At 40.9% G+C, this 25,743-nt stretch overlaps 1 protein-coding gene across 2 annotated transcripts in view; it reads left to right on the top strand.

Moving 5' to 3' along the window:
- PMEPA1 (prostate transmembrane protein, androgen induced 1) overlaps positions 1-24,711 on the top strand; it is a 78,364-nt gene extending 53,653 nt beyond the window's left edge. Inside the window, exons 2-4 of one of the 2 annotated variants that reach the window (XM_088153469.1) lie at positions 7,937-8,091; positions 17,370-17,423; positions 17,513-24,711. In XM_088153469.1, coding sequence (XP_088009595.1) covers positions 7,937-8,091; positions 17,370-17,423; positions 17,513-18,061 — 758 coding nt within the window. In that variant the 3' untranslated portion in view covers positions 18,062-24,711. Of the gene's footprint in view, positions 1-7,936; positions 8,092-17,369; positions 17,424-17,509 lie in introns of both variants that reach the window. The other variant, XM_088153468.1, reaches the window with a different exon arrangement.
- Positions 24,712-25,743: the final 1,032 nt, after the last annotated feature.

Below are 25,743 nucleotides of genomic sequence, written 5' to 3'. Positions count from 1 at the left end.
CCCCCTGAGATTGGACAGGCCCCAATCCTCATATCTTTCTGGAGACCACTTAAGACCTGGACCTTCCCCCAGGAGCTGGGATAGGGTGAGGTCACAGGGAGATAAGAATGTTGTGGGTTGCATCAGGGAAGTGTGGTTGTGGCGCCAGTTTTATTCTTTTTTGTTTTATTGTCCTTTTTTTTGGAAATGTTTAAAATAAAATAAAATACTCTTGTAAGACCAAAACATTTATTACGTCAGAAGCCTTCATGGATCACAGATCTGAAATCATTGATTTGGTTTGTTTTTAACAGATTGGTTATATTTTAAAACTAAGCTTCTTGGATTTTGTAGTTTCTGGTGTTTCTTTTTTAATGTTGATCTCTTGTGCCTCACTTTTATTATGGCTTTTTATTATAAATGGGTGTGTATACACAAACAGACTCATGTACAGGAATACATTAAGGCTAAGAAATTGATTGGCAATGGTCACTGAAACAAAATGATGAAAGAGGTTTCATCTAAGGATGCTCACTTATTCTCTGACTCATCACCCGTGTGAAGACTTAATAATGCACTCAGACAAATAAAGTTGGAATGGAGAGGTCAAGAAAAGTCTTCTTCAGCATTAGGCGTCAGATTACAGTATGGCACAATATCATTGATTTGATGATAATTTATTTCTAGAACTACTAGAATTGTTAAACAAAATATCAGTTATTTTTTAATCAAGTAATCAATTGATTTATTGACTTTTCATATATTTCATCTGGAATCCAGTTCGGTAACTTTTATGTCAAATCCAGAAAGTAAAATTCCAGAAATTATTTGAAAGTGCAGTTTTTCATCATTTTTTTTCCTTCTCCACTCTTCAACCCTTTTGATATTTCCAGTGTAGGATAGCCATTAAAATCAACTATTTGAAAGCAATGTCTCATTAAAACAATAAGATTAAACAACATCATGTAGCAGCACTATTAAAATCATTTTAAGGAACATACCAATGAGCTTAAGCAGTGCCAGAATAATTAATATGCATGGGTAAATAACATTTTGGTTTTTTTTAAGTTGGAATTAAAACATTTCATTCAGCCTATAGTGAACCTTTCTGCAGAACATATTGGCATATTCAGTAGATAGGGCACCACCACTGAAAAGTCACTCTAATGCAGTGTTTCCCAACCTTGGCAACTTTAAGATGCGAGGCCTTCAACTCTCAGAATTCCCCAGCAGTTGAGAAACACTGCTCTGGTGGGAGTGAAACGAAGGATCTCAGAAGACCATGGATGCTTTGTGCCTTCATGAAGTGCCTCACTTCTATGATCCCATGATATCTCTTTTCAGCAAATGAGCCAACTTATTTCTGGCTCAGCTGCTGTGATTCAAAAAATGTTGCAAGTTGTTCTTCACTTGAAATACTGGAGATCTGCCGAGCTTTGGGGAGAGATACTTAAGGGGTCTTAGGCTATCTCTGGAGAGGTTAATCTGTGGTGCAATCATGCCAGAATACTATCATTTCACTCTGATTTTTAATTGTGAGCAGAGGGATGGTGCTACAACAACTTTCTCCCATTTTTATAAACATGGTAATTTTTACAGATCCCAAACCCCAGATGTTGTGGTTCAGATCACAGTGTTGAAGAAAAAGTGGCACACCTTTTTATACATAGTTAGCCAATGTCCCATTTGGGATCTTCAGACTTTTAAGATTGGCTGCAGTTGTGACAACTGGACACCTGTCTGGAAGTGTTTTCTGAGATTTGGGGGAGTGAATATGGTGACAAAGGGGGAGGGATCTAACTTGGGACCTAGACAAAATAAATAATAAAATATCAAACAAGGAAAACTACTGTTTACGATTTATGAATTAGCAGCATTTATATACTGCTGTCTCCACAAGGACTCCTGGAGGTCTGCTGTATTAAATGGATGAAAACTGTAAACTCACTGCATAACCTGGTATCCAAATAAGCAAATCCCCCATTACTCCACATCAATCAAATCCTCTGCAGAAAAATCCTCTGTTTTGATTGCCCTCTGGAGTACTGTTAAAGTGCCATCCAGATTTCAGAGGTGAGCAATTGTGTAGCAATGGGGCATACACAGAAAAACATTGCTTCCTTGTTCTGTCTCCTGATTTCATATGCCCATTTGGGACAAACAAACTGGACAGGTTGGTTCTACCTAAAGGAGGTGATCCTGCAGGTACCAAAGCAGCAAGCCTTAAAAACAGATCCTTGCACTTCAGAGACTATTGGAAGCCAATGCAGTACAGTATCTGCAAAATCGGTGTCATACTACACTGCCAGTTCTCACCCATCCGTTACAGGCCACTGCATTTTACACCACCTGCAGTTTCTGGGTACTGTAGCCTTTAAAGGGAGCACGTTGCAATGACATAGGTGTGCATTTGGAATTGAATTTGTGAGACTTGCCAGCTGTTGACTCCAATGGAAGCTATTTATTTACACTGCTTATTCTGTATATCATTTACTTAATATAAACCACTAGTGTTTGTTTTCCTTGCAACATGGTGGCATTCCTTCTGCTAATGCTGACAAATGTTTGGAGGGTACATAATCTAAGTTGTCTAGAAATACCCAGTGGAAATTAGGGGTCGTAGTGTCTTTTTCTTTACTTTCCTTTTTGCATAATGAAAAAAGACGTGATCACAATATTAACCAGGCAACACTAGAATGCTTTTTTACAAACCATGAGATTTTGCAAGGGGGGTGGGGAAGAATCCTTGGAAAATCTTTCTTGACAGGGTATTCTGTATATATAAATAGCAGAACTTGAAGGAGAGAGCAGAGTATCAGACTGATATATGTTTACTCCGGGAGGGAGGCGCGCACACACACACACACACACAAATGGGTGTGATTCACCAGACATGCTTAACTCTTTGCCACATTAACATATTTTCTGCATATTCACAATAACTTGAAATACTAACTAACCCAAAGGGCTGGATTTGCACATCAAGCTAAGCCGCTCCTTCATTAACCAAGATTAACAGTAACCATGTTTAGTATATAAGGCAATGCAACTGCTTTAACTGACCTGGTTAAGTGGGTTGGAGGACCATATCTCAGCCTTTGAGTCGTAAAATGGGTGAGTTGACAGAGGAGGGACAAAGCTCCATGGGCTTCTCGGTGAACTCACCCTGCCTCCCACCCCGTCTCTCGCGCCAGGCAGACGCAGACGGTCCCAAGCGGTCTGCAGCGGGTGCGGGCTGGAGGGTGCTCTGTCTGTCTGCCAGAGTGCCTAAACCTGTCTAGCACTTAGCCAGCTGTGAAGGGGTGAAAACAGTTAACACAGGACAAGGAGATTGTCCCCCTGTTGGGTTCCTGTGACCTTTGACCTCCTCCTGGCTGCCCCGAAACAAAAGGCCCAAAGACATCATCCCGGGGCCTTTTGGTGAGGCAGCGATGCTCCTAGGCTGCTTACAAAAGGAGCCATTGAACCCGCCCCAATCCCTCCTCAAGGGGTAAACATTTGAATGGAACAACAGCCCTGTGTGTGTGACCCGGCTTTGTTGTCACCCAGCCTAGTCTGGCTCCTCAGTCCTGGATGGCAAACGCTCCACCCTTTTTGGACACATATCTCATTGCGGGACAAAGAGAAGGGCCAGCCTTTTCCTCCTCTCCCCTCTGCCGCACCCCACTTTTGGAATGGCTCTGTTTCTATGCAAGCTCTTCAGACAATCCGCTGTGAGAGTCTGTGTTGGGGATGGAGACACTGGGAACAATGCGCGCACCGCATGATCCTCAGCTGAATGGGGGGTAATACCCTCGCTTAAAACTTGGGAAGCATCACGGAAAGGCAAATTGTTTTATACTGTTGCTGGGTAGAGCTCTCTCCTTCCCTACCCACAGCAAATTAGGTTTCCCTGAGGCTCTCATTGGCACTGTGTGGCTCCCCCTCCATTCCCGAACCAAGTGGCTGGAGAAGATAAAGTTTAACTCTCCCCAGTCCACCATTCGTCTGCTGCAGGGTTTGTTCCAAAGCTGAAGATACTAAGGAAAGCAGTGGCATATCTAAGATTCAACAGATGATAAGAATGGGTTGATCGGAATTACAGGGAGCATCTGTCTAAAATTGAAAGGAATAGGTGGGAACAAAAGCACAGGACCACTTGTAGGAACGAGGTTTAACACCCCACTTTACATGGTGTAACTTGCCTTTTCCCCTTCAGGGTATGATATAGATGGTTTTTGGTGTAGTGTGTTTGGGCCACATTTTTTTAAACAATTTAAGCCAAAATATTTATGACAACCCAGATCTATTATACTGATGTGCTTTGATGGGGCATGCCAAATTCAGTGGATGTGTCACTGAGGGGAGAGGTGGAGGGGTCAGCACAAAAATGTATACTGTTTGAGTTGAAATATATAATCCTTCACGTAGCTAGATTGTTTAATCCCATGGACTAAATGTATTTACATTTAACTGCAATGCGTGGCGTGTGTGTGTGCGTGTGTTTGTAGGGTTGTAGGAGGTGTTTTATTGTACAGTATCTTATGGGAGATGATGGTTTTTGCATGACTGCCATTTTATTGTTTTCATTCTGAACTGCTTTGAGACATATCTCATGACTGCAAAAAAAGAGCAGACTACTTGCTTATGATAAATTGAAACACTGAAAACATCGTATGTCCCTTTTTATGTTCTGCTTTCAGCTGGTTTGCCAGAAGAGAATCAGTGATGTTGAATCCAAATTAATGCAGTGTTAAACAAATTAAAAATTTTAGAGGGATAAGCAGAGGTGTCCAAAAAAAGTCAAGATGGCTGCCACAGCGGTGTGATTGAAGTCCCACTTCTTTTCCATGTGTCTCATGCACACCCCACACATTAAAAAAGGGCGGGGCCTCAGTTGCACAGTTGCGCTTGCCGCCTTGACTTTTAGTATCCTCCCTGCATAACTGCTGAGGATATGGTTCAGTTATTTGAGATACTTGCAGTAGATCTGTGGGTGCTTTAAAATGGTGGTGACTGCTGCTCCACAGTAACAAGCAGGTGTAGGCTATTTGCCCAGCCTATCTTTTGCTTTCCTTGGCACTGAACCACTAAGGATGCCAGAAACAATTTTCAACATTAATTTTATCTGCTCTTGGAGATAAACTAGGCTGAAAACTAGGGTGGCTGACAGCAGTTTGTCCACAGACCGACCCAATAAACTCCAACACAACTGTTGTGCTGTTCCCAGGATAGAAGAACAATTTTGCGAGCCATCCCAGGCCTTGGGGGTAGGCAGTGATGTCACAACACGTTCACAGACCTTCTAAATGCAGGGGAGTGAAGTGTCAGTTGTTAAACCTTGCTAATTGAGGCAGCTGTTGTGAGGAATTCAGCAGCGAGGGGAAACCCTGCACTCAGCCAGGTGATAGGAGAAGCAATGTGTTGTTTTGTTGATGTGGGGAGCGGGGAGAGACCACCGGAACAGGGAGGCCAGCAGGGCTGAATTCCATACCCGGTCTTAAAATAGCCCGCTTGACGATGATCCGAGGGGAGGCTATCGTCCAGGAAAATGGGGTTGGGACAGAACTGGTGGGGACGAAATTTTAAGGAGATTCATTGTAGGCACTCACAATCATATGCCAAGTCTGGGTCACACAGTGCACATGGGAGCCCATATGCTTTTTTTGGATAGAGTTCTGTGCCACGTGCACAATACGAACTGCACTCCCTTCTCCCACTAGCCGTATGTAACGGTGACAGCACTTGGTATATGGACTTGCCTTGATCGATCTCCAGTGCGGACTGTGAAGCCACACACTGCTCATTGTGGAGCAAGTCTTAACATGTCTAGTTTTGGGGAGCATATCTCTAGGCTGCAAAAATCCAGACAACCACGAGATGGGAGCAAAGAGTCAGAATGTCCTGTATCTGTGCTGCTCTCAAGTGGTCATCCAGATTTTTGCAGCCTGGAGATAGAGTGCCTAATTTTGCCCTTCAGTTAAAACTGGAAAGTACAGGAGAAAGTGCTAAGGACCGAACTGGGAGGATTAAATGTCTCCCCAGTGTTGTTGTGATTCTTTTGGCAGACCCTCCCTCATAATTTCAATCTTTCCCTCTCTCACACACGCATACACCCTACTTTAGTTGCTGTTTTAAAGAAACCAAGCAATCAATATATGAACAGCTTCCTATTACCCTTCATCTACACCAGTGTTTCTCAAATTTGGCAACTTCAAGACATGTGGACTTCAACTCCCAGAATTCCCCAGCCAGCAAGCTGCCTTAAAGTTGCCAAGTTTGAGAAGCACTGATCTACACCGAATGTAAGGCCAATTAAGATATGGACTCATATTAGCTCCCTTCAACATGCCATCTACAAGGGAAAGAACAATTGCTCCATTCCACCTGGAGGACCATGAAGCATCTGTTGGGCTTCACAGTGTTGATCTCTTGGCCCCCAGACAGGACAGAGAAGCATCAGCTTTCTCCCTGGGCTTAACCTGCCAGATGTGGCTGTCTCTGGCATCAGCTTCTGCCCCCTCCAAAGTGAGTGGAATTTAACTCAGGGACTTATCTCTGACCAAGGCTTGTGCGCTCTCCCTTCTTCTCTCCCTCAAACTCACAAGTAGCCTGTTGTTGCTCGCTCTTGTTTCCTTGACAGCTTTGCACGTCTTCCTCTCCTCCTGCCTCCCTTTGCGATAGATACACTTTTGTGCCAGCTCAGGTCATTCAAGCTGCCTCTGCCAGCTGGCTGAACTGAGCCTTGAATTAAATTACGTCTGGAAGTCTGGCACGCGGAGACCCCTGGGGATCAGCTTGGAATCGGCAGAGGTTAAGAAAAGCGGCTGCATTTTCAGTGGAGGGCTAAGACCTTGGGGGGGTGCTTTCCATCAGTCAGGCTGTTGTCATTCAGTGGATTGGTGCCCTGTGAGTGTGAATGCTGCAGTTGACCATCTGGAAGGAACCTCTTGCACCACAGGGAAAAGAAGGGTGGACGCAGGGAGGGTTGGCCATAGCAGGTCAAAAAAGTCAAATACCTGTGCATTTTTAAGGCTTTGTGCTAATGTCTTACTTGAAAAAGTGATAGAATAATGCTGTATTTACCCCAAAGGAAGAATGCCAGAATTAAAACAACCCCCTTCTCCTGAACCTTAGAGAATCCTTTAATAAATTTGAGGGTGGGATTAGCCTCCCTTTCACTTTCTGATTAAACTGTGGAATTTCCTTTTAGTAATAGATGGCACCTTTTGTTTGGTAAATTCAAAAATTCTCACGCTTCCAAGTTCTACCTTACTCACTTCCACTAGGTTGCCTTAATTTATTCACTGCAAAAGTTACTGTGGATTGGCGGAGAGAGGTTTTTTAATTGCCAGTTTGAAGTTGATATTCCTGGTAGTACTTTTAACGCTGTATGTTTTTTTAAAATTATTATTATTATTATTATTATTATTTTGCTAGCAGTAGTTGTCTAGTTGCCTTACATGATTAGTTTTTCTTACATTGGAAGATTCAGCTAATCTGTGGGCATCTTTGAGCATGAATATTGTCTCTCTGTTCCTTTTGCATGATACCTCTGAAGGGGATGTTGAGAAGGTTTGTGCATAATGCCACTTTCAAATCCCTTTGGGCAGTGGATTTGTCCAGAACCCTGCAAACCACCATTTAGCCATGCTTCTCCTTTCACTTCGTGACATCACAGAGATTATTCCTTTGTGCCTTATAGAAAGCATCTACTTCTCACTCTTCGCTCAGGTGGATTCCCTGCACAGTTTGCAGATAGTACAAAGAGATTTTCCTTGTTCTCAAGCTCACACTCGAAAAAAGGCATGCCGCCCAAAGCAGGGAAAATAATACTGAGGTGCTACTTCTTATAACTAATTGTTCTGAACATCTACTGTTGTCCTCAGAATTTTCCCCTTGCTCTTATTTGTCTGCTGCTGGTTTGTATCGAGGCCTGTCAAAATACAGTCTTTGTCTCTTTGTCTCTCTTTTATAGCGGAGTTGGAGTTTGTACAGATAATCATAATTGTGGTGGTCATGATGGTCATGGTGGTTGTCATCACGTGCCTGCTGAACCACTACAAACTTTCTGCAAGGTCTTTCATCAGTCGGCCCAGCCAAGGACGGAGAAGAGAAGAAAACCTATCATCGGTAAGGAAGCTGGGGGCCAATACTTTCTTGTTACCCAACTAAGCCCATGTTATTTGTCAGCCGATCCTTCCAGTGTCCACAGGGATGGGATGGAGGAGATGTCTAAAATGGCAAGACGGCGAACACAACATCTTGAAGCTGCTTCTGCCATCTTGCCTGTTTTTTTTACCACCAGCCCCTTCCCCCAATGGATGCCGCTGGATCCAGATTGCCTTTAAAACATTAAAGGTGAAAGGATAGTAACCTCTCTCTCTCTCTCTCTCTCTTTTGGTATGAATGCTGCAATTTTTTATTTTTTTTTGGCAGAGTGGTATGGACTGATAGGTTCTCCATGTTTCTACACAGCATTTTGATCTCAAGTGTCTCAGATATTCTAATGCATCCTGCTACCATTTAACCTCCCACTAACGATTGATTGATTGATTGTTTTAAAGTTTTTGTGGCCTGCCCCAATCTTGAAACTCTGAGCAGTGTCCAGTAGAATAAGCGTATAAAACAACATGAAACGGCCCCCATGGATGCCACAAAAGCAGAGGTTAAGAGCCAGGAGAAACCACTTGTTTTAACCCAGTGTTTCTCAACCTTGGCAACTTAAAGATGTGTGGACTTCAGCTCCCTGAATTCCCCAGCATGGCTGGCTGGGGAATTCTGGGAGTTGAAGTCCACACGTCTTCAAGTTCCCAGGGTTGAGAAACACTGTTTTAACCACTTTATGAAACACCTGGAAGGGAAGGTCTTCATGAACCTCTGCTGGTGGTGAATTCCAGAACATGAGGCCCTCAATGGACAGGCTAACACCTGGTCTCCATCTCTCTATTGGGAGTTGACTCTCAGCAGGCCATTTGAGATGTTCTTCCCAGGTGGGCAGATTCAACCCTGGCAAGCCATTGCCTCCTTGTCTCTAGCAGGCCCTGCCCCATGCTTGGGAATTTTAATTTCTTTCCCTGTCCACAGTTCAGCGCTCCTCCAAGGCTACCTTTTGAACGATATAGTGCCCTTGAAATAACAGTAGAGATTTCTCCCCCATAAATAATGACTCTTTGCAAGAAGAAACATCACTAAGTTCGTGTCAGGTGGTTTTGGATTTGCCTCATCAAGGCACACACCCTGCAACCTCCTTTGATGTTTACTTGGAAGCGGCTTTCGACAGAGGCCTTTTCTGACACTTCTATTGGAAGGAGGGAGCAACATTGTTTTGCAAAGCACCCTCTGGGGGTTCTTCATTCAAACATCCATTGGCACAAAGCAGACTCCATAACTCTATTAAAGAAACGGGATAAAGGAGTTAGTGCTTCAGTTCCAAGGTGTTGGTCGCCAGAATGGTTAAGCCGGGTGCATTCTTACCCAGGACCTCAAAACGCCCACTAGTGTGGAAAATCAAGACTATGCAGCCTGCAGATAAAGATTATAGACTTATAGAGGTGGAGGTCTCAGGGGAGAAATTTAGTTCAGTTCCCTGTATCAAGCAGGAAATTCAGAGCTAAAGACTCCCCAGTAAGGTAACTTGAGGTTAGAAACCTCCCGTAAGCAAGTGCCATTGCAAACAACTCTTACTTTCAAGAAGTTTCACGAAAGATAATCTACTCTCCAGCTTTAATCTCCCCTCTGGAGTACTAGAAAGCATCATACCTAATGTCTGTGTATTCTGTTCTTTTGGATGCTTTCCATACCACTGACCATCTTCACAAGCCTTTCTGGAAATCATTCCAATTTGCTTTTTAAAATTCTGGACATATTACTCCAAGGAAGATCTGAATAAAATGGAACAATTATGTTCTGTGGCTTGGAAACAATCCCTCTCCTATCCAATTCTGTTTTGTTTATTCTATTGTATTTCTTGGCCCAATCTCACTACAGGTAGTCCTCACTTAATGACCAGAATTGGGACTGGAATTTCCATCACTAAGTGATGCAGTCGTAAAGCGCAACATCATGTGACTGCGCCACTTAGTGATAGCATTTCTAGCAGTTCCTGGTTTCCATCGCTAAGCAAATCACCATAGGTTGTTAAGCGAAGACTTCACATGACCGCTTCCTGCCAGTTTCCCCATTGACTTTGCTTGTTGAAAGCCGGCAGGGAAGGTCGCAAATCACAATTACGTGACTGCGGGATGCTGCAGTGGTCGGAAATCCAGGCCCGTTGCCAAGTGCCCAGATAGCGATCACATGACCATAGGGGTGCTGCAATGGCCAGAACTTTGAGGACCGGTTGTAAGTACCACTCGTTCAGAGCTGTCATAAGTTCAAACAGTCACTGAACGTGTGGTCATTAACCAAGGACCCTGTGTACTTTTATTTAAAGAAACAGCTAAGGTTTCTTTCTTTATTTGGATGCCTAAACAGGTAAAATAGCTTGCGTATTGCTCATTCAGTTGTGCCTTTCAGGCAAAATATTCCAAGCCCCCACTTGTGAATATTTGCTTGGTGGCAAATAGGGTTCTCTCTGTGTAATGTGTGAGTTACTCCTCTGAACAAAGCTTTAGCTTCCTGTGTTAGATGTAGAAGTCACACACATTGATACGGGTGAGTGAAGAATGGGCAAGAACTGTTATCCCTGGCATGTTTAGAAGGGCACCACCTTTAAGCACTCCCAGAAGGCTGCTTTGCAAAACAGCATGGCTCCCCCACTTCTAAGAAAGAAGAGGTTTTGAAAGGTAAAGTTTTTCTGTTGCTTCACTTCGCTTGGTTTCGTCTTCCCCAGAAACTTCCCCATAGCCCTTTTAATTTTTATATTTTCTCTTTTGAGTATTTACATTCAAAGTGGCAATTTTACTTTACAAATTAAATGTATGAAATGGTAATTATGATAATTTGTCATAATCTTTAGAAACCCACAAACCTTACCAAGTTTTTCTTTTAGAATGTTTATTTTTAGTGGGTTTCTTTTGTAGATCCTCCATCCTGCATGTAGTTTTCTACAAAAACATGACCAAATAAGTTTCTTAATGATGAATTTAAATAAACCAGATTAAATCATACAATGGAGCAATATAGAAATGCAACAGGGCCCAAAGAGTGCTGCTTTTCTATATTCAATTTCACTTTATGTTTACTTTTATGTAATAAATGAGTAGGCCCTTTGTTCTGATTTTGACTTAGGATGTGAAAAAGTATAAGGTTGGTTCTAGAATTTTTAATCTGGATTAATTCATCCAGATCAAAAACAGTGCAGGCTTCTCATATGTAGACGAGGCATGAAGCTCTTAAAAATGGAAAGAAAAACAGATGCTCAAAAAGCATCAGCTTGTCAACTCTGTGGCAGCCTTTAACTGCCTCCACCCTACACAAGACTGTCAGCTTGACATCAGCCTAAAGAACTGTAGAAGCAGATGGAATAATGCAATTGCTTTCCTCACTGCTAAATTAAATAGACACCAGGGAGCATAAGGCAATGATATACTCACCACTTAATAAATCTGCCATGGGATGATGAAATATAAACATTTTTATGCTTAACTGTGATTCGGTCCTCTCTGTCTAGTAGGTATATTACTGTTATCAGGCAGATCTTTAACCCAAGCAACTTGAATTTTATGGGAGAGGGGGAAACTACTGTTTTGAATACAAAATTGACTGTTTTGAGCATTTGGGAAGAATTTCAAGCCCAAAACAGTGTGTTTCACACTAGAAACAGAGCAGTTTCACGTGTAAAACACAGCCAAAATGCTTGAAACAGCCCTTTTTGCATTCAAGCAGTGGTTTCACAAATTTATATGCTTGAAATGGTTCAGATCTAAATGTTTTGCAGACTGTTGTTGAATTCCATGTGTAGCCTTCCATTCAAGAAGACTGTTTACAGCCCTCCTTACATGCTATTTCCTGACCAAGGTGTCTTCTTGTCCACCTGATATGATGTAAAGGCATAGTCATCAAGGGGAGCTGCTAATGTTGTTTAAAGGCTAGCAAACCCAAGCAAGGTTTTTCTTGACTCACATCAAAGGGCCTTTTCCTCCTTGCACCTAACCATGGTACAAACATACCCTTGGCACCCTCTTTTTCCTGTCACGTCCACATGATGTGGCCTTCATCTCATCCTCAACCCTTGAGTGAGACAGGCTTAAATCATTCTCAGCTGTAGCCTTGCTAAAATAGTTGTTTTCTCCCTAAGGTGGTTGCATCCAGTGGCAACTGCAAGGTGCACCAAATCTACTTTGCCTCCCATTATATCAGGTGGCAGGTTGGGTGACTAGTAGTAAATGGGGCCAAAGAGGCATTTATTAGCTGTTTCAGGGCCTCCTGTGCGGTCCCTGATCAGTCCTGTCTGCTGTCTTTGTGCTGTTTTCCCCCTAAAGAACTAGACACAATAGTTCTTTCGATTTTCATAAGGGTAATAGAGCAAACAAGCATTCCCTTTGTATTCCTTTGGTCACCCTACTGTAGCTTCATGCAAACAGTTCCCTCCAGCAAGTTCTTGTCTATCAGCATAGCAGAATATGATGGATAGATGTTACATTTTACATACCCTGTGGAATGGTGGGAACAATCAGTAGGTAGTAAATTCAAACAGTGGTGTATCAGAATTGCTCAGTAGTGTTAGACAGGTCTGCTGGCATGGCTCCTTACTTGTTTAGTGCAAGGCTGAAATAGTGTAACAATGGAGTGACAAGATCAAACCCTACCCCACTGCTTCCCAAACATAACCCAGAGGAATCTGGAAGTCAGCATGAGTTGCCTTTATAAAGAGGGGAAAAGAAAGAGAGAAAATCTGAAATAAAATGGTGCTTGTGACTCAGCTCTCTTTCAGACTCCAGTTTAGGTTTTAGCCTTATTGAACCAAGGTGATGTCAGAATAGGTATAAGATAAGAAACCCAGAAAGGGGTCTAGAGGTGACAGGTGTTCCTGCATCCAGACCCATTCCATTTCTGCTGCAGTGCCATAATCGGCAGATTTATTTATTGATTTATTAATTCATCAAATTTATATGGCCGCCCATCTTGTGAATGAGCAGCATACAATAAAAACTATAAAACAGTAATATAAAAAACAGTTAACAGATGTTTGTCCTATCAGCTAGTGATGTGCTGAAGAGGAAGGTCAGTAAAGCCAGAGTACTCAACCAGTCATTTTGCCTATCACGCACAGCGCACGCATAATCAGGACAGCCCCATTCAGCAGCGACTCAGAACAGATGCAACAGATGCAGAATAGAGGAGCAGCAGTGGGAAGAGCAAATGATCGTTTTTGCCCAATTCAAGGATGGGTGGTGGACCACACTTCTAACTCAGCCCATGATGCCTCATCCAAACCCAAGTTCCCCCTATGCCTCTATTGAACTGAGCATGGAAACATATTGAAGGCTACTATTACAGATTGTGAGACGTAATGAGTCTGTGCATGTCTACATGAAAATGAGTGCCACATTGGGCTACTCTTGAGTAAATCTAAAATTTACAGGTAGTCCTCGCTTAATAACCACAATAGGGACCAGAAAATTGGTTGTTAAGTGAGGTGGTCATTAAGTGAGTCACCATGTGACCAGACCCAGTTTTACAGCCATTTTTACAACAGTGTTAAGTGAGCCATGTAGTAGTTAAGTGAATCATGTCATTAAGCAAATCCAGCTTCCCCAATGGACTTTTTTGCTGGAATTTGCTTAAAGGCTATGTGATTTGCTAAATGACTGCAGTGATTCACTTTACGACCATTGTAAAAAAGGTCGCAAATTGCAATCATATGACCACAGGAGTGGTAGTGCAACATTTCCGATGGTCACAAGTACAAGTACAGGTTGTAAAGCACTTTTTACAAGACCACCATAACTTTGAAAGGTCATTAAATGAGCCATCATTAAGTGAGGACTACCTGTACTAGAATCTAGAAATCTACTCTAGAATTATAGTAGGACTATAACATGAAGTATGAGGCAGGAGGGCTGTGATTGAGCTTGTGTCCCTGCTGTGAAATTCATGATGTTGCAGGTATTCTAGTTAGGGTTTTGAACTAGGACCTGGGAAATCAGGCTGAAGTCCACCCTGAGCCATGAAAGCTTACTGGGTGGGTTTGGGCCAATCACTGCCTCTCAGTCCAGCCTAACCCCTAGGGTCGTTATTGTGGGGAAAATTGGAGGAAGGTGTGCTACATATGCTGCCTTCAGTTTCTGGAGAAAAGTCAGGATATGAATTAATAAACAACCGAGGCAGCCATTTCTATATAAATGTAAAATGTCTTCCCTGGAATTGTAATCTGAATAAGGAGAAGTTTGCATGGCCATTTTTAATGGAATAATTTTGCCAGATAGTTTACATATTTCTGCCTTGCTTGCTTGTTTTTTCAATGAAATCTTTACCTGGTGAAACAGATACAGTTATCTCTTACCATCTAGAGGTGCATTTATATGTGTTCCTCTAATTTTTGGTACACTGGTTATTGCATATTTTAATTTAAAAAGAGAAACCAAGTTTCAGGGCCCACCTGAATGTGTAATTCCTCAGCAACCCACAACAGCTTTCTGAAATACAGATTTTTTATTAGTTACATCAGTCAAATGTTGCAACTGGATTAATACGCCGTATGAAATCAACACTGGCAATCCGTTATCTTTCACTTCAAAGGAGTCCCTTATCTTATATGAGGCATTTTTGTGACAAGATTTGCTATAAAACAGAAGGAAGGGGAAAACATCTGGAGTGGCTCATTTCCATATAAATCACTTCTTTCCCCCTCTTAGAGTATCAGCACTGCCTTGAGGGTTATGTGTGCAGAGCAGAGTTTTAAAACACAATGGAATAGAATACATTTGACAGGCACTGGATGCCTAAACGCATTGCAAGGTACGCTGGCCCTATAGCCTGTCCATTGCATGGCATACTTTCGCCTTTAAAGCCACCTTAATTTTAACTTATTTTGCCCACCAGGAGGCACTGAAAACATCACAGTGTGTAAAAGTAGAGAATTTTTCCATCCCTCCAAAGTTGGTGGTGGTGGTGGTGGTGGAAGCCACGTAAAACTTCATACACAGGGACGGGATGTAATGTAACATCCATATCACTCTAACCTGAGAGTATAAAGGAAGGTGGAGTGTGTGTGTGTGTGTGTGTGTATACACATACATACATACACACACACACCATTTTGATTTTTAGTTCTACTGATTTGAACAGACTGTCATCCTGTCTCTTGCTACCTATAACTTTGGGTCTTTCTATCCAATTTGCATTCATTGTGCAAACTTTGCATAACTCCCTTATTGCGTGATAATTGCCAATTATCAGATAGTTTGGTTTAGATGAACACCAATAAATTTGCCATCCTGTCTTCTTGTTTCAACTGGAGGTACAATTTTCATTGACTCATTTTCTTTTAAATGAATGCGTGGCCATACAGTACTTGATTCAATATGCTGTAGATCATGGAGCCTCAGTGAAGCAGCTGAGAACTGCATTATCTGTCCAGCACTTCATTGACAAAACACCCCTGGGAAGTTCATAGATTTGGAAGAAGGGAGTTCAGCATCTAATGTTTATAATCTCATAAAGCCAGAATATGGAAATTCCAAGCAAATGTCACAGCTTAAAGCTCTATAAATGATTACACTCCAATGTATTTGAGCTTTCCAAGTTCTAAAGCTAACTGTCCTTACTGTATTTCACAGCTTCCATTTTAACCAGTTCTTCAGATAAGTCTCCTTTGTGATTTTACAACTTTCTAGACAGCCCTTCTAAATCTGATGACCAATAAATGCATTTGAATTGCAGCTCCCAGCTAACAAGGCCCCAACTGGGGAGAATTGCTTCAGACATTCACGAAGCAGCCAAGTGAAACAAGGCAAAAATCATATGTGGATTGAGCTTTTAAATATGTGCTAAGATGCTTGCTTTGTCTTAGAAGTTCTTATTTCTTTTAGGGAAAAAAAATGTAATAGGAATTTCCCAGTCCCTGACAAAAAACATTAAGTACAATTCAGTGAAAGAAGACATAGAAATGATAAGGAAATGGGGAATTTGGAGGGAAATCTCCACACTGATTTCTTTTTGTGTCTATTACAAATTAACAAGAGGTTAAGAACAAAGGATACTTGATACTTATGTTATTCTCGATAAAAGCCATGGATTGAGCTGTCTTGCTGAGACCTAACTAACACCAATAAAGAATCATGATGGATACATAGCTTACTATAAAGGTCTTATTACTAAACCAATATATTGAAAAAAGGGACAACATGAATATGGAATTGTGTTGATTTTTTCTTCCGTGAATATTTGTTTCACTTTGGTTGAGCTTAATCAACTTTATAGGGTTGTTATGAGGATTGAATACAGGGATGTCACCTTGAACTCCTTGGAGGAGTAATAAGATAAAATACTTAGATATTTCAATGTGGTTATTTTCCTATTTTTTTAACAATGCCACCAAATACAGATCAAAGTGTCCAGGTATTTTGAAGAGGAATAGTTTTCCAAGAATAGTTCCATGAATCACTCACTCTTCCTTAATTCCCAAAAAATCAGCACTTGGATTCCAAAGCTAAACACTACTAATGAACACCTATCATTTTTAACACTCTTGTCAAGGTGTTTAAAGTAGATTAAAGTAGATTGTAGGCATTAATGTGATACCCCTCCTTTGCAACTTAGGTAGACCTTAAACCCGTGAAAAGCCCAGTTTGAATCTTGTCCCATTCAAAACCTTCTGAAATACCATTAGACAAGAATCTCTTCTGCCAGCTTCAACCCTTAGAAATTGCTGTCTATGGGTCCATTTAACTCGGTATCAGTGATTTTACAGCAGCTTTACATCAGAGTGGATAATGGTACAGATCTGGTCCCCAAACTTCTCCAAAATAGATGGGACCAAATATTTGGAGGGGGGAGGGAGTTAAAAGAAAAAATAGGTGGTTTAAGCCTTGTATAGGATTGGAATAGATTTGACCTCTTGAGTCTCCAACATTCTCCACCCATTGGTTCCTAGCTCTGCTCAATTTTGAGAGAGGTCCTCAAAATGCCAGTCTAGTGAGGCCCTCTGCCTGATAGAAAATACACACTACAGGGTTCCAGGCACTGCTCGTATCTGCATGCAGCCATTGGGCCCAGGACCATCTGCATATCAAACAGGTTCTCTGCCACATAGCTTTCCTAATATGGAGGGCACTCATATCTGGAGACTTTCTTTTATTTGGTCCATGTCACCTGGTTGCTGGGTGGGTCCCTCAGCCATGTACAAGCAGGTGTTTTCACACCCCTACACTATCTTAATGTGTAGCATTCTGGGTTGGGACTAACAAAAGGAGGACCATCCAATAAGGGTTCTGAAAACTTTCCCTCTTCTTTCCAATTTTTAGGATGGCAGCTTGTGGCCTTCGGAAAGCACAGTGTCAGGAAATGGTGTAACGGAGGTAAGGAGTAGAGACAAAATAGAGTGTAAAGCCCAGCTTCTTGGTTTGCACAGCAGCGTCATGGCTTTTCTCTCTCTTCTTTTCAGCAGCAAGTCTATACGCCAAGGCCTACAGACAGACTAGCAGTTCCATCCTTTTTGCAGAGAGACAGATTTAACAGATTCCAGCCAACGTACCCTTATATGCAGCACGAAATTGACCTGCCCCCTACCATCTCCCTGTCGGATGGAGAAGAGCCACCTCCTTATCAAGGGCCCTGCACCTTGCAGCTCCGAGATCCCGAGCAGCAAATGGAACTCAACAGGGAGTCGGTCCGAGCCCCTCCCAACAGAACCATCTTCGACAGTGACCTGATAGATAATTCAATGTATGGAGGACCCTGCCCTCCGAGTAGCAACTCGGGCATCAGCGCGACCTGCTACGGAAGCAACAGCCGAATGGAAGGGCCTCCTCCTACGTACAGTGAGGTCATTGGCCATTTCCCTGGTTCCACGTTTTACCAGCACCAGCAGAACAACAGCGGGGTGCCTTCATTGCTTGAGGGAGGGAGATTCCATTCACCTTCACCCATCAGCAGTCTTGAGAGCACAACGATGTGGAACAAAGAAAAGGACAAACAGAAAGGGCACCCTTTTTAAAAAAGAAAAGAAAGGAAACACTCTGCACTTCTTGATAAATGGGAGGGGGGAGTATATGGAGATGGGGGAGTGAAACCAAACGCCCTTCTCCACGTCTGTGTAGTATAAATATTTACATGTTATGTTTGGTCTGAATGCACAAGCCAACAAAACTTGCAAAAACATTTCTTTGTTGAGCTCTGTTTAGAAGATTTTGATTTTTTTTTTCCTTTTTAAAGAAATCTACAGCAGTCCTTCCCCCCCCCCCATTTCCCCCTTCCCAGTTTTGTTTCTAGTTGAGTTGCGTGTATGGATGCTACAACTTTTGTTTTATTTCACTTAACTTTAAAGATGAAAAATATTTGCACAAAAACGTTTGTTTAAAGATCTGCAATATATATATAAATATATATATTAAAAAAATAAGAGAAACTGTATGTGTGTGGGAGGGGGGAAGCAGGAATATTTTTATATTAGAAGAGGCCTATTGAGAAAAAAAAAATGGTTTGTTGTGTTTTTTTCTGAACTTAGGATATAAACATGGCAACTTTTGAGAGCCAACTCAAGAAAGCATGTATTACATTGTAAAAAAGCAAGAAAGAGAAAAACAAAAGGAAAAAAACAAAAAAAAAAACAAAAGCAGGGGTTTAGAATTATTTATATAAATGTTGAAATTTTGCACTATTTTTTAATATAAATGTGTCAGTGCTTGTGTTGGTCAGAAATCTCTTATCCTGTCTACCATAAAACTGTTGAGGAAAATACGTTGAGGTCTGAAGAGTCATGGGGGAAGAAGGACTGCATCTTGTGCAAGATTTTCTTTTTTTAATTCTCCAGAGTCACATGACCCTCTCTTAGACCGGCGGTAGTTCCTTGGCACCCATCTACAAGTATAGACTGATGCCTATAAAAGATACCAGAACCCACCATGTACATGTATTGCATTAACTGTGAAGGGGCTGAGCATGTGTAAAAATTGCCCCTTTAATGAACAAGGTAATTGCGCCACTGCCCCACTTTTCTCTCTCTCTACTTGAGGGTGTGTTTCAAAGGGGAAAGAGGCCATTTCTACACCTGTGAGTATATGTTTCTCAATTGATTTGATGCCTGTGTATTTCCTTTGTACTGGTTTTTGCACTCGGGTGTTCATTCCCAGGCTTGTCATGCAGTATGATGCTCTACTCTCCTACATTCCCTATGAAATCATTAGGTTTTTTTTTAAGTGAACATCTCACGTGTGAAACTGTTTTATGGTTATTGGAAGCATGGAAAAAAAAGAATCCAAAAATGAAGAGCTTAATTGTGCAAAACTTTAGTGCTGTGTATTCCCAGTTGGGCCGGAGTGCTGTTCATCCTGAGCCTGTGTGCATTCAGAGCTGTGCCTAAGCAAGACCCTTCCCTTGGCATTTCTATAGCTTGTCCTTTTAGAAAAGTAGAATTCATCTCAGAGTGGAAGCTAAAGGAGAGCTCTTGCTTAGATAAAGCATTTTTCTGCTCCAGAGCTTTGAAGCACCTAGGTGTTTTTGTATTTTGCAAAATCAAGCCCTCAAAAGGCAAATTGGAATGGCTGTTCTATTTTTATTGTCTTGTTAATTTCAGGAAGGCCATAAAAGCATACACAGTCATTAAATTATTTTCTTTTTTAATGACCGGGTTATGGCTTCTAATTGTCATCGTTTTTTTTAATAACAATATAATTTGGCGCTCTCTCTGGTTCAGGTAATAAAAGGGGTGAAGGAACATCAAGATTCAGAAATCCTGCCTTTGAGATTAATAGCACTCCTGGCACCTTGGTTTGGGCACCCTGCTTTTTGCAAGATTTTAAATAAGCTTTATAAGTGAAGGTTGCTTAGATGGTGAAGCCACGGCTCCTGTGCACTTTTTAGTTTTTTAAAAGTGGGAGGAGGGAGCAATGGCAGGCATAACCTTGTCCTATCAGGGCCACAAAAGGTGTTAACTCTAAAATACTTTCCACTGTTAAAGGAAGATGAACCCCGTATATATTTATATCTGCTCATCTGGGTCTGCAGGTTTTTCCTGAAGCCAAATGCAGTTCACTAGTCCTGCCTTGCATCCAGCTAAGTGCGGGGGAAAACCACCCACCCCTATTTTTGCAGTTCAAGCTAAAAAACAGAGTTAAAAAAGAGCAGGGTAGGTATATTAATCCCCCAGTGAGCCAGTATTCCACTTAGCTATTCCCAACTTGGTGCCGGCTACTTTAGACTAAAGAGCTGGGGGAAGAAAACTGCACGCAGCTTCTGCTTCATCGTCCGGGGTTCCATCTGTCCTTGTGCTCCACTCCATCCTGAGAGAAAAGAAGGGTGCCCAGCGGACCGCACTTGGTGAATTACCTTCCTCTCTTGACTGCCTTTGACTGTTAACTGTGTTTTATTTATTTGAGCTGGGGAATAGGGGAGACATGTAGATGGAAGCATTTCAGCTACTGTGATGTATTAAAGGCGAAAGAGTCATGTTCATGCTTGAGAAGCAAATCCATAACCTCTTTGCAACATTGGCCTGTGCTTACAACCTGCGATCATGGCACAATCCTTCTGTGTCAAGGGTGCACCTCAATCAAACAGTTCAGCTCATGTCATCTCCTTCTTTAAAGTGTTGTCTTGCTCTTTTTCGTAAACCATTTTGTCTTACAGTGCTATTGTTTACACTTTTTTTAAGGTATAAAGGTCTGATTGGTTGCTTTTAGCCCACTTAGTTAATTTATATATGATTTGAGTACCAGAGAGTGAGAGGCATAAATGATAAAGAGGAAGAGGAAGAAATTGTTTAAAAATTGAGGGAATAAACCTCTGGATCTCTCTAGACAATGCACAAAGTTTAAGTTCTAGCTAGGAACTTAGTCAACTTTTCCAAAACAAGCCATCCAGAAAATGGAGCTTTGAACAGCATGGAGGTAGGAAGTGGATCTCACAGTTCATATTTGCACAGATTGAGAACAGACCGATCAATGTATTGAGCTCAGAATTACTATCTCGCTGAAGATCCGTGCTGATCACTGAAGGGTATCAATAGTCCTGTTTCTGATTATGTCATCAGCCTTTGATTGAAACTATGGGAAAGAGGCAGCTTGGCTAAATAGACATCTTTAGCTGCTGATAAAGGAATAGCTACCAGAGCCAGTTGAGAAGTTGGCAACATTTATGGCTATACAGTTCCACATCTGATTAGTAGAGGGAACTGAGTGTTTTTACAAGGAGGTGTAATTTGCTTTTTGCCAGATGCTAACTAGGAAGGTAACATAAATGAAAGATATAAAGGCAATAACTCTTGTTTTTATGCGACTTTTCTATTACTTGAAGAAAAAAGAAAAAAAAAACCCGAGAGCAACCTGACAAGTTTTAAAGTTTTGAATCATTTGGGATGCTATTTATACATATATATATATTAAAGGGATCATAATGAAAATATAGAAATGAACTTGAACATTTAAGAAAATGCCACCTTTTGGGGGGCCTAGGGATAGACAACCTCAACCTCCCTCCGTAGCTCCTTAATAATAGCTTTACAACAACTCCAATTTGCAGATTTTTTTAAAAAAACATAAGGAATAATTCTATCTTCCTGTGAAAGTCAAAGAATTTATAGACTTTTTAAAAATGTATCTTTCCTTTATGTAACATGTCTATTTAGTGCCTTATTAAAAGAAACAGTAAGCCTCCCTTTTTTTTTTTTTCAAAAATAAATAAAAGAGGGGGAAATTCCATCATTACTAGTGATAGAAACTTCCAGAGTGTGGTCACTTTTCTTTTAGATCAATCCCTGGATTCCAAATTTCTTTTTTTAAGCCTGTATATTTGGCTCCTCTACATCCAGTCTAATACACTTGATTTACCTAAGGCACTCCCCCATCTTTTGCTATGTGTTTGTTAAGTAGCTTAAATATACGTTATGCACATATCCTACCCAAGTAGGTAGTAAAACTGTGGTGGAGATTATAATCAAGAATATCAACCAAAACAGAAACTGAAACATATCTGCTGCCCTCTTGAGCCAAAATAAGTGAACAGTCATTTTTGTGGGTTTTTTACTTTTTTCTCTCTTATTTTTTTCTTCTTTGATCTGTGGTTTTACTAGCATGTTTGCTAGACACTTGTATACATAAATATACATGTCTAAAATCTCTTATCGTAATTAAAGAACCATCAGCATGACTGGAAGTTATTAAGTCATGGGAGTGCCTTGTACGAAATGAACCAAAATTCTGGACTGGTGTTGAGTTGGCATAGTTGGGTAGATGTCAAGGTCCATGGCTGTGTAGTGGCATTGGGGGCCCATGAGAGATTGTCCAGAGCCTTTCTGAGTTTTCCAGTAGTGGACCACCATAAGATGATGAAGCAAATTCCCCATCTGCCTCAGGCCCGCCATTTGGGAGGTTGGGCCAAATGAAACATCAAGGTGGAGGAGAAGGGAATTGTTCATAGGGAAAGTAATGAGGTAGAGGGAGTATTTTGCACATCTGTTTCTGATATTCTAGAACTCAGTTGTCGACTTTGTTCCTGTCCGTTCTCTGCATTTATCAGAAGATTTGATATACAGCAGGGAAGAAAGGAAGCGACTTTTCCTGGCATGGGGATGAAGCAGTAGGGAAAAAATACTTTGTTCCACTTCTCTGTGTCAGCTTCTATTAACTGGACAAGAGCAGGATCAGAAAAATAGATGGTGTCTTTTCCAACAAAGCAAACTTGGCAGAATAGAATTTATTACACAGGACAAAATGAAAAGTTCAGCTTTGCTTTTTTCTGAGCTGCGAGTTATCTTCTCCTCCTCCCCCGCTCCTGCCCTCACTTCCCATGGGAATGTTTACTTGACTCCACCAACCACGTTGTTAATGTCCATGATTGTTGCAGATCCATTCATGGACTTGCCCGTTTGGGCTTTGAATACTAGTCTTGGATTAAGAAGGCCACACTGTAATCTTATTCCGTGAGATCTCTCTTAAAAGTAGTTTATTTAGGTGGACTTGATCTCCCCATTCAAGGTATTTTGGCACCAGCCGTGAAAGAATATATTACCCAATTTGCCCTTTCACTAAAAAGCTGGCAGATGAGTATTCATTTCAACGTTAACACAAATGCAACTTCATGGGCTAAGCCATTGCCTCCTTTGACAAACAGCGCCGTGGAAGGCAGAAATACAATAGGCAAAAGTATTTTGTTCCCACGAGAGAACCTCCATCCCAAGAAATTCTGTGCCTGTTTGGTTTTGGCCAGTCATGAATCAACCCCAGGAATTCTGCTGGGGCGGGTGGGGGGGATCAATAGAAGTGCGACCATAGGAATTCAGATACTTGACCTTGCTTGAACAAGGAGCCCCTCGGCTACTGGGCTTCCTTTTTTCCACACCTGCTTCAGTGTTCCAGAAAGAGTTCACCTTCCCCTGCCATTTTTTTACCTCCACATATGTTGCAAATAATTTTGTGATGAAGTCTGCAGCACTAATAAGCTGGTAACTTATTAAAGTTAAAGTTTCAAGGCTTTTTAAACTTTCCCTTTCCTATTTTTTCAGTCCTGCAAACATGATCCCAACACTCTTTCACTCCCTACAGAAATTATATCAAGAATCCATTCGTATTTACTTTACAGATTAGGTAGACTTTTTCATGGAAAGCAGAATGCCACCACAAATAAGTGATTTTTTTTTTCTTTCCCATTAAATTGGAAACCATGGGGGCCATTAAGCTATATGTACCTGGCTCTTTCTTGACCAACTAGCCATGACAAAGGATCATTTGACAAAATACCAGTGAGATGTCAGCCTCTGACTCTAGAATGAGCTCCAGAAGGAGGTCAAATTAGCAAACTTGAAGGAGAAGAAATGAGGGTTAATTTGTATTTATCAACCCTATAGCTACCTGTCTGTTTGCTCAAAGTTTTAATGGTCAGATCAGGTTATTTTTTTTTTTAGAAAACTGAGGCAGATATTTCCTGGTACTCTTTGTTTCTTAACAGTAAGCCAAAAAGCATTCTTAAAACCAAATCCAGTGAAAAAACTCTGTATTGGAGTGTGAGTGTGGATTTGGAAATAATAGTGGCAGGTTTGAGCAGGTTCTTAGAACTATACAAGACGAACAATTTCTACATTTGCAAATCTAAGGTTCAGAAATTGGATCCATTAAGAATCAGGATGTGAAAATTGGTCATAAGTGGTGAGAAGCATAAAAATATCACTCTTGAGAATATCTTTTTAGTTACAGCTGAATCTCTCGAAAAAAATGCATGAAATTATACCTTTAATGGGGAAAAAATCCACAATTTTCCCTCTTTAAGAATTGAATTTTTTAAAAAAAGCTAGATATAAATTTTCTAGCCAAGATGAGAATCCGTTTGTATTCTCTAGTATGATCTGTGCAGCACTATACACACAAACACACATGTCCACACTTTCCCCCATGTACTACACAAACGAAAAGGATCGGGGAGGAAAAACTAAAGTTTTCCATAAATTGTGCTTTCAGTTTTTTTGCTGTAATATAGAAGCTCCTGGAGTACTACATTAAAAGTCCTGATTTGCCTGCCTTATAGTCACATTTCATTGTATTTTAATATTTTCTTCAATTTCCAGTTGCATTGCTTTTGGCTTTGAAGTTTATTATATGCAGTCCTGTATCCTGAATTTTTTTGTTCAACTTAAAAAAAAAAAACTTATGTAAACAATAGACAGCACATGCAATGCAGTACTTATCTATACTTTGCTGTTTTTGTATGAATATGTACTCTGATGCCAATTTCCACAACTCTCTTGTAAAACGCTTCTTGTGTAACAGTAACCAGTAGTGGCAATGATATGTCATTCTATTCTTAAAAAGCTGCAATACTTAAAAACAATAAATTTTACAATACTTTGGATTGCTTGCCTTCCATTTTTTGGTTTCTTTCACCCAAACCTGTTTTCTCTTCAAAATGCACCATCTATATTTTGAACAAATTAACAGAAGAGACTGGTTGTGATTTTGCGTTAAAAAAAAAGTAACCAAGCATTCTCAGTGGGTTGAAGTTAGTAATATATGATGGATTATGTGATTTTTGTCTTCTTCAAATAAACTGTAATCCACTCCCTGGAATATATGCATGTTAGGTTAGGATGTGTGGTGTATGCCAGTATATGTGCAACTGAAGACTCTCTGTGTTGAAGAAAAGCATTCCTGGTTTGCGTTATGGCATCAGTAGAGAGGACACCTCTTTTCCTGACAAGAGAATCTTTGATGGTCAGAAGCTGATAACTTTTGTTGGCCATCAACACTTCCCAATTGACTGAAGTTCTGATCCCAGTTCATTTGAGACTCTTTTGCTTCCTCACTCCAGTTCCCTGTTTTCTTTCTGTTGTGGTCAAATCATAGTGATCACATTAAAATTATTATTGAAAAACTCAAATGTTTGCAGGCTTTTATTGAATGTCTTTACATTAAAACAGACAAGGTGGGCTTTATCTGACATAATACACATTGTCCAGTGACTGTTTTTTAAAAAGGCCAGTTCCATCCTGGGGATCATTTACTCTCATTTATCATTTGAGAATAAAACTGCCAGTAATACAAAGTCTCCACAGAGATCTATGATGCAACCATATTTGAAATATTATGCATAGTTTTCATAAAATATAGAAAGTTAAGTTATGAGAAATGGCAACTGAAATTATTAAATATAACAACCAGTCTTGAGGACACTTTAAAGACATAATTCTCACAG

This window comes from Python bivittatus, unplaced genomic scaffold (assembly GCF_059951505.1).
Source record: "Python bivittatus isolate LINGU-HERP-01145 unplaced genomic scaffold, Pbiv_v1 ctg000700_np1212, whole genome shotgun sequence".
NCBI lineage: Eukaryota > Metazoa > Chordata > Lepidosauria > Squamata > Pythonidae > Python > Python bivittatus.
Note: the sequence above shows the minus strand (reverse complement) of the source record. Positions and strands in the feature narration are given on the sequence as shown.